General features: G+C 43.7%; 1 protein-coding gene and 1 non-coding gene across 5 annotated transcripts; one reads left to right on the top strand and one right to left on the bottom strand.

Moving 5' to 3' along the window:
• Nucleotides 1-1,914: 1,914 nt before the first annotated feature.
• On the top strand, nucleotides 1,915-13,539 carry LOC100285081 (uncharacterized). 4 transcript variants are annotated; one of them, XM_008674770.4, is made up of 10 exons: nucleotides 1,915-1,954; nucleotides 2,045-2,160; nucleotides 2,266-2,441; nucleotides 8,951-9,002; nucleotides 9,133-9,190; nucleotides 9,966-10,060; nucleotides 10,168-10,271; nucleotides 11,012-11,140; nucleotides 11,849-12,982; nucleotides 13,180-13,539. In XM_008674770.4, exons 3-9 carry the CDS (start codon nucleotides 2,278-2,280, stop codon nucleotides 12,936-12,938), a joined length of 1,692 nt encoding a protein of 563 aa, XP_008672992.1. In that variant the 5' UTR covers nucleotides 1,915-1,954; nucleotides 2,045-2,160; nucleotides 2,266-2,277; the 3' UTR covers nucleotides 12,939-12,982; nucleotides 13,180-13,539. The 4 variants fall into 4 exon arrangements, with proteins under 4 accessions (XP_008672992.1, XP_020405376.1, XP_035821809.1 ...); XM_020549787.3 differs by having other exon boundaries at nucleotides 1,918-1,980; XM_035965916.1 differs by having other exon boundaries at nucleotides 1,918-1,980; nucleotides 13,149-13,539.
• LOC111591209 (small nucleolar RNA Z247) lies at nucleotides 6,550-6,686 on the bottom strand. Its single transcript, XR_004857450.1, has one exon. It is a non-coding gene; the product is annotated as a small nucleolar RNA Z247 (small nucleolar RNA).
• Nucleotides 13,540-16,293: the final 2,754 nt, after the last annotated feature.

Raw genomic sequence — 16,293 nt, 5'->3', positions numbered from 1 at the left:
TGCTTAAACAAAAAGGTAAGTGTGTGTTTATGAAGAGAATTAAAGGCAGGTCGGCACAAAAGCTACCCTAACAGTGGCGAGGATGACGAACTGGTCACTGTTGTCGATCCTCCTCTGCGTCACCTCCGACGCTAAGATGACGCCACAATCCTCGATATAGTAGTCGTCGAACGCGCGTGACATGACGAGTACCGACGACTCTTGGTTGGGCTGCCAAACGAAGTGCACCTCAGGCTCATCAGCGAGGTAGTACCCCTGGTCGTTGCACCATCAGATGCGCTACTCCACTACATACATCATGTTCGAGGACACTCACACAACGTCAGCAACGTCCATCGTCCCAGCGCACAAGAATTCATGTCCGGTCAGTAGTGACTTACGTGGTAGGTTGGGCTTCAGGTGGACGATGAGCTAGACGACGTGATGGCGTCGTCGTCGGATGCGGTGTCCAGAACAACCCGAGAGTCGTCAATGTTGGCGACAACCATGAGGCCCCTGCTTAACGATGGACAACGCGGTGCAGCTGCTCTGGACCGCGTCCAAGTGGTGGCTTCGCGGGAGCTTGTCGTACACAGCGGCGCATGCGACCACGTAGGACTGCTTCTAGAGGTCGAACTGACAGTCGCCAAACTTCTTCTCGTCATTGATGAGCGACGCCAACGTGAGTGCCTCCTGCTCATGGTGTTTGTTCGGAGTTTCAAGTAAGAAACATGGATTCATGCTTGGCGTTGGTTTATGAAAATGACTCACAAGTCTGATCTATGGAAAAAATATTACGAAGAAAAATGTCACGCATGCAAAAAAAGGGAATTTAAGTATAATACATTATTCAAACAAAAGAAATTGCATGCAAAGCTCTTCTTTAAATAATATTACCTCCATCCAAAAATCTAATTCAAGAATCTCGGTGATACTTATCTACTACTACGCATTGTGCAAGGGTAGCAAGTGAGCTTGATGAGAGATATAGTAGATGTGTTTCCTGTCTTAGATGTAGACATAAACATATATGTGGTGTAGCGGTAGCTACTCTTGGCCTTTGCTTGAGAGGTCATGGGTTCAAATCCTTTTGAGGACATATGTGTTTTTTTTAATTTTAGCTAAACGTGGACTGTGCGGGGGAATGGGAATGAGCTTTGCGGGAGAAGAGAATAGGAATGACAAACATGGGGAATGTGAATGAGCTTTACGGGAGAAGTGAATAGGAATGACAGACATGGGAATGGCAGAACGGGAATGGTGGCAGAACATGAGATTGGCCGACTACTCTTGCAGCCTTAATAGTAGTAGAGATTTCTCTATTACACCCCTTACCTTTGTCAAATCACAAAAATGATGTATGTCTCTACCTCACGGTCGTTTATGTTACTCTGGACATGCAATTGTATGATGATATTCGAACGTTTTAAATCCTCTTGATTTCTTGAACAAAGATGGAAGCGACTCTGGTGACTTTTGTAACCACATTTATGACCTTTTAGCGCATGTACAACACTGAACATTTGAAACGGTTTTTTCAATAAAATTCTAAGTATTTAGATAATAAATGTAATTAATACACAACTTCTATGAAGAGTCGTATAGAGACAGGTTATTCGCGAAACCTCTCAATTAATTAGGTTGTACATGCTCTTAAGCGCATATTAGATATGGCTAGCTAGTTGTATAATAACTAATCAAAGACATTTAAAATTTAGTTTGTCTATTATTTTTATAGATGTACTAAAATTAATTCAAACTAATTTTAGCTGTATATAAACAACAGCCTTTGTATCAAATAGGTTTCAATATTATTTATAACGGAAACATGACCATGCCTATTTTCGCATTTCTTTTGCCGAAGTATAGTATTAGCAATAAAGTTATACTTTAGGGTTCAATTAGTTAAATAAGGCCGCGATAATTTATTCTTCCGTTCCTCCGCGCTCATCACTGACCTTCTCACGGGCGAGAGGTTTTTTTTTGAAAGCATCGTCTCCGGTCTCCCTCTTCAACTTCCCCGAAACGAAAGCTTACTTTTTTATACTAACTTCTAGGGTTTCAGGACTAACCTCCCTCCCTTCGCGCCATCTCCCGCGGTGCTGCCTCCTCTGGCGCCGATTCGCCGCTGGGAGCCCCAATTCTATAACCCCTCTGTTCGATCTGGGATCCGCTAGATTCGTAAGCCGTTGTTTCGTTCGATCTTTTTTTTTTTGGAGGAGGGGTGATTGCCGTGGGGAATTTGATCTGAAGTTCGTTTTTTGTGTGGCGATTTTGTGGTTTTAGGTTGGGGCGGTGATGAGGGCGATGGCGGAGGTGATGCAGGAGGGGTGCGTGGAGAATCGGCAGCCACTGGCGGCTTCGAGCTCGTCCGTGTCGGATGGCAGCAGCTGTGGCGGCGGAGAGCGGGCGGGGACGTCGCCGCCGGTGTCAAGCTCCGGGAATTGCATCTCCGTTCTGAGGTGAGGCCTTTGCCCGCAGCAGCTCATATCCGGAGAGGGATCTGGGCTCTTAACCGTTGAATAGTACCGTTTGGTTTGCCTTGTTTGGATGCTTACACATGTTGTGCCCTAGAGCGGTGGGTGGTCTGAGTGGGAAGAACGATCATTATATGGATTGGTTCTCTCGTTGGTAATTCGCCTGGTGTGAGATGTGATTGGCGTTTCTCTTACTTTTGAGAAACATTCGCTGCTAGGAATGTTGTCTATTGGAGCTCGGAACTGAAAGTGATCAGAGGAAGCGGAAGTATTTGGCTTGAACCACATACCTTTGCCTCGGCGTGGTTACGTGTTTATATAGAGCAAACACAGCTCTCGGATAAGTACATATCAGATTACATATAAACCTCATCTACTGAGCACCCGTATCTCCGAAGGTTGCTTTATATTCTCAACAACCTCCGGTTACATAGCAGAGTTTAAAGCCTATCTTAACACTCCCCCTCAATTATAACTGAGCTAGGTTAAGGTTGTGTTTGAAATTCTCAAAGTATCGCACATGAAGAGGTTTAGTAAATCCAACAGCTACTTGATCTCCTGATGGTACAAACTCTATCTGCAATAACTTTCGAAGTTTCGAGCCACTCTTTCTCTAACAAAATGATAGTCTACTTCAATTTGTTTGGTTCGTGCATGGAAAACTGGATTGGATGGCATATATTTGGCACCTATATTATCACACCATAGTTTTGCTTCTTGAGGACATTGAACTCCAATTTCTCGTAACAATATTTGTACCCACATTACTTCTGCAGTTGCATTGCCTATCACCTTGTACTCTGCCTCTGTGCTTGATCTAGAAACAGTTGGTTGCTTGCGTGCACTCCATGATATCAAATTGGTGCCTAGGAAGACAGCAAAACCACCCGTAGAACGTCTGTTATCCAAACAACCTGCCCAATCAGCATCAGAAAAAGCACTGAGCAAAAGGGAGTTAGACTTGCAAATCTTCAACCCAAGTTTTGTGCTTGACTTCAAATACCTTCGGATCCTTTTTACTGCTGCCCAATGTTCAGTGGTAGGTGCATGTAAATATTGACAAACTTTATTCACAGCAAACGATATATCTGGTCTTGTGAGGGTCAAGTCAAGTACTGGAGAGCACCTACTACACTTCAGTAGTATGTAGAATAGAATCACGTGGACCAAGGGTTGTTCCATCTAAACACAGTTTTTCACTTGGTGACAAAGGTGTGTTCATTGGCTTACAGTTTGCCATTCTCAACCTCTTTATCAAGTCATTGGCATATTTTTCTTGTGTCAAGACTATTCCGTCATTAACTTTAGTCACTTCAATGCCAAGAAAATAATGAAGCTCTCCTAGATCTTTCAAGGCAAACTCATGATTCAACTTTTTCAGAAGAGAGGTAACATCATTAGGTGTAAAGCTAGCCACTATAATATCATCAACATAGACTAGAATGATATGCTAACACCTTTGCTACTGAAATAAAATAGAGAATGATCCACCTTTGACACCTTGAACCCAAGTTTTAACAGTTTAGAGCTCAATCTTGCATACCAGGCCCTTGGAGCCTGACGGCCTGTTTTAAACCGTATAAAGCTTTGTCTAATTTACAAACATATTCTGGTCTTGTTTTATCCTCATAGCTCGGGCCTCGGGGGCTGTCGAACATAAACTTCTTCTAGTTTTCCATGCAAAAAGGCATTTTGAACATCTAACTGTCTGAAACTCCACCCTCTAGACATTGCTAGGGATAATATAATTCTGATAGTGGTTAGTTTGACAATGGGACTGAAAGTTTCTTCATAATCTATCCCATACCGTTGTTTAAATCCTTTTGCCACCAGACGTGCCTTGTATCTGTCGAGACTCCCGTCGACTTTGGTCTTAGTTTTATATACCCATTTGCAATCTATAACGTTCCTACCTTTTTAGGTGGAACCAGGTGCCAGGTTTCATTTTTCATAAGGTCATCATATTCTACATCCAAAGATTGTTTCCATTTTTTATCTTTTAAAGCTTCTTCTACTGAACATGGCTCCCCCGTAGAGTTAAAAAAGAATAGCGAACAATGCCATCAGTGTGTACCTTAGCGTATTCCCTTGCTGAGTCTGATGATTAGGCGCTGACTCTCTGCTGTTGTGGACGGACTATCGGTTGGAGTCGTCAGATCACCTGAAGAAGCTGAACCTTGTGGTGCTGTATCTGCTTCGCTGTCTGTCTCAGCTGAGTGCTCTGAAGCTGCTGGAGTCGTTATCAGGGACTCTTCTGTTGCGTCGGGCGAGCTTTCCTGAGACACCAACTCATTGGCACGTGCATGCTGCATGATGACTTTGTTCTTCATTAGTAAACAAATTAGTTTGAGGTAAATCCTGATTAATATCCTCACGAGATAATTTGGAAGGAAACAAGGATGGTGAAAGCAAGGAGATGTTTGAATGAAGTTTGGCACCTGCATCTGCATTTTTATGTAATGTGGAAAAGGGAGAGATATTTTCATCGAATATGACATCATGGGAGATATAAATGAGTCCTGATGAAATGTCCAAGCACCTGAACCCCTTATGCATGTTACTATAACCAATAAAGACACATTGTTTGGATCGAAATTTGAGTTTTCTATGGTTATATGGACGGAGGTAGGGCCAACATGCACATCCAAAAGTTTGGAGAAAAGAATGATTGGGTTTTTTATGGAGTCGCTCAAGGGGGTGGAGAAATTAAGGACTTTACTAGGTGTACGATTTATAAGCTAAGTGGCGGTAAGGAATGCTTCATCCCTGAATTTCAGAGGCATCGACGCTCGAGTGAGCAAGGAAAGGCCAACCTCAACTATGTGGCGTTGTTTTCTTTCAGCATATCCGATCTGCTGATGAGCATGAGGACATGATAGGTGGTGTGAGATACCAATCTTTTTGGAATTCTTGAAAGAAATTCAATCTTTCATATTCACCTCCCCGTAGAGGTAAAAAAAGGAATTCAATCTTTCATATTCTCCTCCCCAATCACTTTGGACTGTGAGGATTTTTCTATTAAATTGGCGCTCAACAAGTTTTTGGAATTCTTGAAATTTCTGAAAAATTTCAGACTCGAATTTTAAAAGATAAATCCAAGTGAATTTGCTGTAATCATCTATAAAGCTCACATAATACTTGTATCGTCCAACATAATCAACTGCAGGTCCCATACATCAGAAAAAAGAGACCTAAAGGTTGTTTTGATTTATTGAAGGATTTAGAATAAGGTAATCGATGACTCTTGTCTAGTTGGAAAAGACCACAAACAGATTCTTTATTTGGATCTAGGATACAAGGAAGACTATGATCTTTAATGACTTTTTGAACGATAGGCCATGCAGGATGCCCGAGACGATCGTGCCACCTAGTGAAGGGCAACTTGCCAGCTTTGAAGGCAAACTTAGATGATGCTAACGACGATATGGGGTAGAGTGGGTAGAGTCTGTTGCATCATTTTCCCTTAAGAAGAACGTTCTTCGTGTCCTGATCCTTTATCTCAAAATGCCAAGGATGAAACTCAAGATAAACATTATTGTCAAGAGAAAGCCGATGCACAGAAATAAGATCTTCTGTCGTTTGAGGAACATGAAGAACATTTTTTAACGATAGATTGCGATGTGAGGTATAAGCAGATTCGGTTTTTAACAATAAGATCTGCATACTTGAGCCACCGGCTGTATGGATATGTTCTCCACCATGGTATCTTTCCCGCACGGCCAGTTTTTCGAGATCACTCGTTATGTGATTTGTCGCGCCAGAGCCTAAGAGCCAGCTGTTGTCGATGTCGTAGGATGCCGTCGCAGCAGCTATGTGGTGTTCATCTGGTACATAGTTTTCATCATACCTGTGTCAGCATCGATTCGCCGTATGTCCATCCTTGTGGCAGACTTGACAATCGGGACGATCATTGGTGCTGTTGCTCTGTCTTGAATTGCGACGCGGTGTGCTGCCCTGGCCACGACCACAAGATGATCTGTCGCGGACACGGTTTCCACGGCTAGTGCCGCGACCGAAGCCTCCCCGTTCGCGGTTGCGGTGTTGGCAGAGGATCCGTGCAACATGTCGCCATTGCTCATGAGCTCAAGGTGAGTCTCGAAAGCAAGGAGTTGGGAGTAGAGTTCACCCAACGAGGTCATCTCTGGCCTGGTCAGAACAACAGAAACAACAACATTGTATTCAAAATCAAGACCAGTAAGGATAAACTCGATAAGTTCATCATCGGAGAGTCGTTGTTCTGCCGCCGCCATTTCGTCACCGAGGGCTCTCATCTTGTTGAAGTATTTGGTGATGGTCATGTTGCTCTTCCTTGTCGTAGATAACAGGATGCGGGTGTTTACCGCTCGCGCTCTCGTCTGTGACGAGAACATATCTTCGATTTCTCTCCATGCTTCCGCCACGGTTGTTTTTGCCACGATTGGCGGAAGTATTGCCTTGGAGATCGATGAGAGGAGGAAGCTGAGGACCTGTTGGTCTTGTGCCAACCATTCCTCGTAGGCTGGATTGACAATTTTGATGGCCGTGCCATCATTGTCTTTGCTGGTGATCTCTTGCGTCTGCGTGATTTCTTGCCGGTAAGAAAATCGTGCAGGGCATGCCACGGATCGTGGCGAGCACCAGAGCTTTCCATGTAGGATGATTGATCTTGGTTAGTTTTTCAGAGACTGAAAGGATCATGGGGCTCATGGTGTAGGATGAAGATGTGGCAGCCATGATGGCGTTTGATCTTGTGTAGTGTTTGGCTCTGATTACCATGAAAGTGATCAGAGGAAGCGGAAGTATTTGGCTTGAACCACATACCTTTTCCTCGGCGTTGGTTACATGTTTATATAGAGCGAACACATCACTCGAATAAGTACAGATCAGATTACAGATAAACCTCATCTACTGAGCACCCTTATCTCCGAAGGTTGCTTTATAATCTCAACAACCTCCGGTTACATAGCAGGGTTTAAAGCCTATCTTAACAGGAACAGGTGTGCTATGGTGGTTTTTGATAGTAGGATTCATGTCTTCTATTGGATCGATTGGACTACTGGAGTTTTAGGTGTTGCAGGTTGCTTGCCTTCTGAATTCAGTTGAAATGGTTGTTGAGTTCATATGGTTCTACGGCCTGCATTTTAAATTGGTAGTGGTGGTGGACTGGTGGTGGAGTGTTACAAGGTGCGAGCAGTATAGCGTTTAAAGACGGAATCACCTGTAGTGATGGTTGTGGGTTATATAGCATACGCCAGCTGAGTTTGTGGCTAATGCAGTGTTGCAAATATTTTCTCTACATATTATTATTCTTTAATTCTATGCTTTGCTTAATTGCTTATTACATCTGAATTCTATAGGAAGGCTTATAAATACACACATGCAACTCAAAGATATGGATACTATTTCAATATAGGAATACAACTTCTTGTGCTGTTACTGAAGCTAGTCCACTATGGCCCATTATCCGCTATGTAGAACCTTAGTCTAGTTTCATTAGGCAGTTGTTACTCAAGCCCATACTAAAGAGTTAGACATGGTGGGGACTATTAGGAATGTAATCGAATCGGATACGGACGGATATTACTTGTTCCTTTGTTTTCATATTTTCTCTTTGAATGGATATCGACATTTACATCACTAGGGACTACCCTTAACGATGAATGCCACAAAGTATCTGGTCACCAACAGTGGCTGTAAGTGACATGTGTTTGAGTATACAATAGTCATTTCGTTGATGTAAAACTAATAGTTGTGTGTTCGTACTTTATAAATTTACGAGGGATTACTTGTATTGTTATGATTGTTTGTCAGTGCCTTGTTCCCAACCTTCACCTGAATGAGATGTTTGCATGCTTCAATACTTCTGAGTAATTGTAGCATGCACATATTATATTGGGATTTGCTCACTTTGGTGTCTGGAAAGTGGATCCTCAATTATGGCATCTTAAGATTGCAATGTAGGTGTCAATTTTTCGTGTATTTATAAGTGCATCTTCTATGCAAATGAAATGCCTATCTATGAAGATGTAAGCCACAGGGATGATCTGCAGGCTTGATGCCTCGATCAATTAAGAATAGTGGATCTTTTGTACATGATATTGTCATGTGGGGCCGACACTACCAGCGGCGTGCGCCGGCGGCCACCATCGACATTCAGTGGATAGAGTTGGATTAGATAAGATAAACATTTGTTAGGATAGCAGCTAGAATCTAGGAAGTTGTTAAGGGTCTGTTAGCAAGGCGAGATGCCTATAAATTTGAAGCCGTAGGGACTATTGGAATCAATAAAGAATTACTTATTTCCTAATCTCTTTTCTCCTCTCAATCCACCTCCTTCATCATCGGGCAGCCGGGAAACAACCCCGACGCCGCTACCGTCCGTGGCTACGAACTTCGTAGCCGAGGGCCTGCCGTTTTGGCTACGAACTTCGTACCTAGTTAATAGTAAACTCATTTTCTTCTTTTTTCTTTCTTTCTTTCTTTGCTAATAATGAGTTTTTTCATTATAATGATAGACGAACAAGTGGACCGATAAGAAGAACTAAGGGTGGCTGGACACTGAAAGAGGTCAGTATCTCACATTCTTTGTTATAAAGACCAAGAGTTGATGGTCTCCACATGGCTTGAAGTTTGTGTTTTTTTTTCCTTTTTAGCATAGCTATGAAATGTTACTAATTGCTTCAAAATATGCCAACAGGATGAAACACTGCGGAAGGCAGTTGAAGCTTTCAAGGGTAGAAATTGGAAAAAAATAGGTTGCCTCCTCTTTCTGCTGTATAATTTATGTACTTAGTTGCCCTTGTAGAAATAAGGTCTTTTGCATTGCATGAAATAGAGAGCCACCTATCTGTCTGATATGGCATTATTTTTTTGACTGGGTGTTGCTGTGTATCATTTGAAGTCAAGCATGGTTTCCCCTTGTTTTTTCTACTTAACTGTCTATGTTTTATTAACAAAGTGTTGCATTGAATACTGCAGAATATGCTGTTGTACCTTTCTACTTGTCAGCTGTTTACATGTATTTATATAGTAAATCTAGAATCTTGAAATAAACATGAATCAGGAAATGCTAGCATTCGTTGTTTGCATGAAATTAACTTTGATTGTGAACAGTTACCACAAGGCCTGAAAAAATTTGTGACAAGAATATGACCCTGTAGACTACTAAAACTTCTCTCCTGTCACTGTAATGATTCCACTGTTACTGCACTAAGGAGCTGTATTTAGTATTGTTGGTTCTGTTAACATGTGCATAGTTTCCTGCTTTCTGTGTTTCTGTAAGGTCCAACTGAGGAAAAAAGCTGTATTGAAATTTAAGAGCAGTTAGTTATTGGTGCTCTGATAGTAGATCTAGCTGTTTAATACTGAACTTTGTCAATTAGTTCTATTTTCATGTGTGGTTGCTTCAGTAGGGGTATGGAAAATTCTTAATTTTCTATACATAAAGAATTTTCAAATGATTTTTGAGAAGTTTTTCCGTCAATTTTAGGTGCATGGGACTAACAAAAAGATCTGTATCTATTTATGCAGCTGAATTTTTTCAGGACAGAACTGAGGTTCAATGTTTGCATCGTTGGCAGAAGGTTCTTAATCCGGAACTTATCAAAGGCCCTTGGACTCAAGAGGTTTGCGGCTGCAGTGTTTACTTGACTATTATTGAAAATTACTTGTGCATGCTGCATCTATATAAACATTTTGGAGGAAGATGTTATATCTACATTATTTTCTACAGGAAGATGAAAAAATCATTGACCTTGTGCGCAAGTATGGACCAACAAAATGGTCTATCATCGCAAAATCATTGCCTGGCCGCATAGGCAAGCAATGCCGAGAGAGGTGAATATCTGATCATTTGTGAAGTTGTGTGTATCATACTTGACAAAACATGTGCACAATTGGTTTTTCATAGATTTTATCGACGGTTGAAGCATAGTTTTAAAGGCGTCGCCTAGGCGTCCAGGCGCCCAAAAGTAGCTAGGCGTCCCTGTCACCCAGTGAAGAACCAGCAAGAGGGAGGGAGAAGGGGAAGGGGATGCGTTGAATCAGCGCGGCAGCGGCCCGAATCGGAGGCGCTGGCGGCTCCTTCGGGGGTGGGGGTGGCTCCATCGGCAGGAGGGAAACAAGGGGGATATATGGGCTAGATGGTGGGCTGGGCCTGCTACCCTATCCCTTCTTTTTCTTCCTCTCCATGCTACTGTCTTGCTGGTTCTTAGATTGATAAGGCGTCGTCTTGCTCGACTTAGGCTTCGCCTAGTCGTCCAGGCGGTGGTCCAACGTCTTGTCTCGCCTTACCGCTTTAAGAATCATGGGTTGAAGATTGAAGCTTGTGCCCCTTTGTGAAAAAAAGTTAGGGAAAATGGTTTTGGCAGTCTTCCTTTCATTCTGTTAAAACTGCTCTCCCTTTCTCTTTTAGCTTGATGTCATCATCCTCCCTTCAACTGTGATCTTTGGATTACAAATTTATGCTGGGCTGTTCTGGTTCCACTTCGTCTAAAAGTTCTATTGGCTGTTTCATACATCACATTGTACCTAAGATTGATGTGATACGAACCCATTCTAAACTCAAAAAACTGCAGGTGGCATAATCACCTGAATCCAGAAATAAGGAAAGATGCTTGGACTCCTGAGGAGGAAAGGGCCCTTATTGATGCTCATCAAGTGTTTGGGAATAAATGGGCAGAAATAGCAAAAGTTCTTCCGGGAAGGTACTTATACACTGCTTATTACTTCATCAATTCAGTTTATACAAAATTACTTATGCTAGTAGACCTTGTGAAGAAAGGTGGATTACTTTTGGATGTTGTTCTTGTTTTTTTTTCTGGTATTATCTGATAACTCAGTTTTAGGAACACATTAGGGATGTTCCTAAAACATCTGAATTATATGACAAATCTAATATTTTAACATAGATACACATAGAATTTAAAGCTAATTTTTAGTCATGTTATTAAGAATATTATGAAGTACAAGAATGAAATGTTGTATGGTTTTTTGTGTGCATTATTTTCTCCCTACAATAAAAAAGCTGAAAAAGCATCCAAATCCGTATCCGAATTTTATATCAATTATTTAAAAAGATATAGAACGAATTTGAGGTTTACTTTTAACGAATATTAATAGGCTCAATGCTAAAAACAAGAATATAAATTTACATAGCAAATTCTATATGTTACTTGTTCACAATCGAAAAAAAGACCAAAAATTTAACACCCGAATAAGTATCCAGATCCATCCCTACATAATCATGAGTAATCGGTTTTTTAATTCAAAATTAAGAGACAATGGATTCTGGTACCATGCTCAATAATCATGAGTCATCAGTTTGATACTGATCGTTACTTCTTTTGCACTTTATTAGAGTCTATCTCTGGATTCTGATACCATGCTCATTATTATTAATTTTTTGTTTTCAGGACTGATAATTCCATAAAGAATCATTGGAACAGTTCTTTGAAAAAGAAGTTAGAAGCCTATAGTAACAGCAGTGTTCTTTCAGTTTCAAAGCTGTTTGTTCATGATGATTTCAAGGATAAAATGAAGCCCGTGGCTACTGATGGTCATCTTGATCTGAACCAAATGCCAAGCATTGGTTCCAAAGATTCCTCTGGAAGAGCTTATCATTCCATTGTGAGCCCACTTTCACAGGCATACAATTTGGACTCAAGCTGCCTCTCTCTTTCTATACCAACCATGCAGCCTCTAACTTCACATGAAATGTCATCACTAATTGATGGTTCTGCTGTTACTTTGGTGGTACAATGTCTGGAAAGTGACTCTGTCCGTGACAAGGACCAAGAAATTGACTCTGTTCAAGAGAAGGGTGTTGAGGTTAGCTCAACACCTGATCCTGTTGGGGTTGAATTAGAATCTGCACCAGCCAAAAGAGGTGCAGAATTATCTTCAAAGAACGAGTTGCATTCTACCCTTGGTCCTCTTTGTTATCAGATTTTAAACATGGAAGATGTGATCCCAATCAGTACCCCACTCTGTTCTGAACATAATGGTGCACATCAAACATCACAACAATGCATGTCACCCAATGGTTATACTTCTCTCTCTCCAACGATTGGAAAAGTATCAAGTCAGCTAACTGTTGATTCAATTTTGAGAATGGCTGCTGATAGCTTTCCATGTACTCCTTCAATACTAAGGAAAAGAAAACGTAATAAAGCAACACCTGGTTCAGGTAATGAGTTGAAGACGGGTGGAGTAAACAATGATAGCTTTTACACTCCTAATGGAACTAATGGGAAGGACACTACTCCACGGTCATTTAAAACTGCTGCATCCTTCTCATCGCTGGGTTCTGTTGATGGGCTATTGACTTCTGTAAGGAGTTTTGATTCTTCACCACCCTATCAGAAAAGGTCAAAAAGAATGGCTATCATCAAATCAGTTGAGAAACAGCTAGATTTTTCAGCAGATGGACTGGATACTTCTGGTTCTGAGATTATGAACTCTCCTTGTCATAATTCCCAAGGCGTAGATTCTAACAGGATGTAGCGCATACAAGTGATTTGAATGTAATTTAATTCCATAATGTGCAGGTATGTATCTTGAACATCATTAACTGTGCATTCCTCACTTTAAGGTGCATATTTGTGTAGAACAGTAGAATTTAAGTTTTGCCAACCAAAATCTCTGGGCAATTAGTTCTGCTTTTGTGTATCTTTTTCCATAGTATAATTAATTTATTCTTCCATACCTTTCAAGGAATTAATGGCAATCTTATGAAACCGGACAGGACTTTATGGAATCCCTTCCGAACTAACCAGCCTCATGCAAATGTCGTGGTTCAAGCTAAATCCAAATCAATCACCTTCAGCGGAGATAAAGAGCTTCCTGCAATGGAAATGACGTACGGAACACAGGCCAACAGTTTACCCTGTCATCTCATGTAATGAGAGTGTACAAAATACTGTCTAAATTGAAAGCACATTCCATAGAAGATTACATTGTTTCCTACATATTGTGAACTTACAGCTAGGAGTTGAGATTGTAGAAGCCCACAGATGTGTACAAAAAAAAGGGAAAAAAAAGCAAAGTCAATTTCCTGTCCTTCCGGTCTATAAATTAATATATGAAACATATATAATCTGCAGAACGTAAAACAGTAAGAAACTGAATTGATCATATTCTCCGATGCGTTCTGTGGATCCAGATCCTTGTTCAGCTTCTCTTTTCATGTCGTCAGGAAGAGAAGATGTTTTGGGCAGTCGCGTAGACGCTCTTTAAAAACCTAATTGTTGATCCCCCGTGCAAGGTCTCGAACGGCAAGGGTTTCGGAGGCACGTGCCTCCCTCTCGCTGCTCTGTGCGCGCAGAGTCACGAGATGGGAATACCCTCACTGGGCTGTGACTCTGAAATGGTTCTGTTCTCTTGTCCCAAGTGACAAGGGTTTTCCCCTATTTAACCTCTCGCAGAGGGAAGCTGCAGAGGGAAGCTGAAGGAGAAGGGTCGCATGCGGCACGCCAAGAGACGGAGTGCTAAAAATTAACACAAACACACCCCGCTCGCCCGCCGCCTGCCACTCCACTCCACACCCGACCGGCGGCGCGCGCGCGTGTGGCATGCCTCTGTTCGTTTCTTGACTTCTCAAATTAAGTGGAATAATTTTCACCATATAAGTCAAGCCCAAAGACCCTTGAACTTCCAATATGGTACTATTGGTATTCTCCACCATTACACACCATAGAGTTTATTCAATAAATGGGCCAAGCCCATAAAAGATCCAACAGTTCATTTCTCAAACCAAACACCCCATTATAGACACTGGGATGACACAATCGTATAAGTTTAAAGACCGAAAATGCACTTTACTCAAGAATAAAATATAGCTTTAGAAATATATATATATATATATATATATATATATATATATATATATATATATATATATATATATATATATATATATATATATATATATATAGCTGAATAAGGCTAGCAGCAGCAGTCTCTGCGTGCCAGCCCCCTCCCCTTACATGGTGCCACAGCGCTGTCTCTCTCCGTAGGTGGTGTTTCACTATGTATCCTCTAGTATTGTTTATTCCTGTAGCATTGGGTCCGCGAGTAATTGTTAGTATATGAAAAATTGATAGTAGATGAAAAGTAGATATAAAAATGATATTTTATGGTTGTAGTGGGATATAGGAAGAGTATTTAGTGAAAACCGCTACGGAAGATGAAAAAGTAAAGGATAAACTATTGATGATTGTCGGATACCATAATTAGGGGTACCCTCAAGACTCATAATTCTCAGCTGGTAACCCCATCAGCATAAAGCTGCAAAGGCCTGATGGGTGCGATTAAGTCAGGGATCAGTCCATTCGAGCGACTCGATCACGCCTCGCTCGAGCCTAGCCTCGGACAAGGGCGGCCGACCTCGGAGGATTTCCGTCTCGCCCGAGGCCCCCCTCCGACGGCGAACATATTTCCGGCTCGCCCGAGGCCCTGCCTTCGCTAAGAAGCAACCCTGACTAAATCGCCGCACCGACTGACCAAATCGTAGGAGCATTTAATGCAAAGGTGGCCTGACACCTTTATCCTGACACGCGCCCCCCGGCAGAGCCGAAGTGACCGCCGTCACTTCGCCGCTCCACTGACCGGCCTGACAGAAGGACAGCGCCGCCTGCGCCACACCGACTGCGGTGCCACTTGACAGACTGAGGCTGACAGGCAGTCAGGCCCTGCCGAAGGTACCATAGGAAACTCCGCTCCGCCCGACCCAGGGCTCGGACTCGGGCTAAGTCCCGGAAGACGGCGAACTCCGCTCCGCCCGACCCAGGGCTCGGACTCGGGCTAAGTCCCGGAAGACGGCGAACTCCGCTCCGCCCGACCCAGGGCTCGGACTCGGGCTAAGTCCCAGAAGACGACAAACTCCGCTTCGCCCGACCCCAGGGCTCGGACTCCGCCCTGGCCTCAGCCGACGACCCCCGCCTCGCCCGACCCAGGGGCTCGGACTCGGCCTCGGCCACGGAAGACAGACTCAACCTCGGCTTCGGAGGAGCCTCCACATCGCCCAACCTAGGGCGCAGGCCAGCCACGTCAACAGGAGGCGCCATCATCACCCTACCCCGAGCTGACTCGGGCCGCAGGAAACAAGACCGGCGTCCCATCTGGCTAGCTCCGCCAGATAGGCAATGATGGCGCCCAGCGTACTCTGTGACGACGGCGGCTCTCAGCCCCCTTACGAAAGCAAGAGGACGTCAGCAAGGACCCAACCGCTCCGACAGCTGTCCCTCCGCCAGGCTCCATCGCTCCTCCGACGGCCACGACATCACCCCAGCTGGGTGCCAAAATCTCTCCGGCTGCCACAACGGCATGTACTTAGGGCGCTAGCTCTCCTCCGCTAGACACGTAGCACTTTGCTACACCCCCCATTGTACACCTGGATCCTCTCCTTACGCCTATAAAAGGAAGGACCAGGGCCCTCTTAGAGAGGGTTGGCCGCGCGGGGACGAGGACGAGACAGGCGCTCGCTTGGAGCCGCTCGCTTCCCTCTCCCGCGTGGACGCTTGTAAACCCCTACTGCAAGCGCACCCGACCTGGGCGCGGGACGAACACGAAGGCCGCGGGATTCCCACCTCTCTCACGTCGGTCTCCGGCCGCCTCGCTCTCCCCCCTTCGCGCTCGCCCCCGCGCTCGACCCATCTGGGCTGGGGCACGCGACGACATTCACTCGTCGGCCCAGGGACCCCCCGGTCTCGAAACGCCGACAGTTGGCGCGCCAGGTAGGGGCCTGCTGCGTGTTGACGAACAACTTCCCGTCAAGCTCCAGATGGGCAGTCTCCAGCAACCTCTCCAACCCGGGACGGTGCTCCGTTTCGGGAGTCTTGAGTTCATGTCCTTCGACGGC

Source organism: Zea mays, chromosome 3 (genome assembly GCF_902167145.1).
Source record: "Zea mays cultivar B73 chromosome 3, Zm-B73-REFERENCE-NAM-5.0, whole genome shotgun sequence".
Classification (NCBI taxonomy): Eukaryota; Viridiplantae; Streptophyta; class Magnoliopsida; order Poales; family Poaceae; genus Zea; species Zea mays.
Note: the sequence above shows the minus strand (reverse complement) of the source record. Positions and strands in the feature narration are given on the sequence as shown.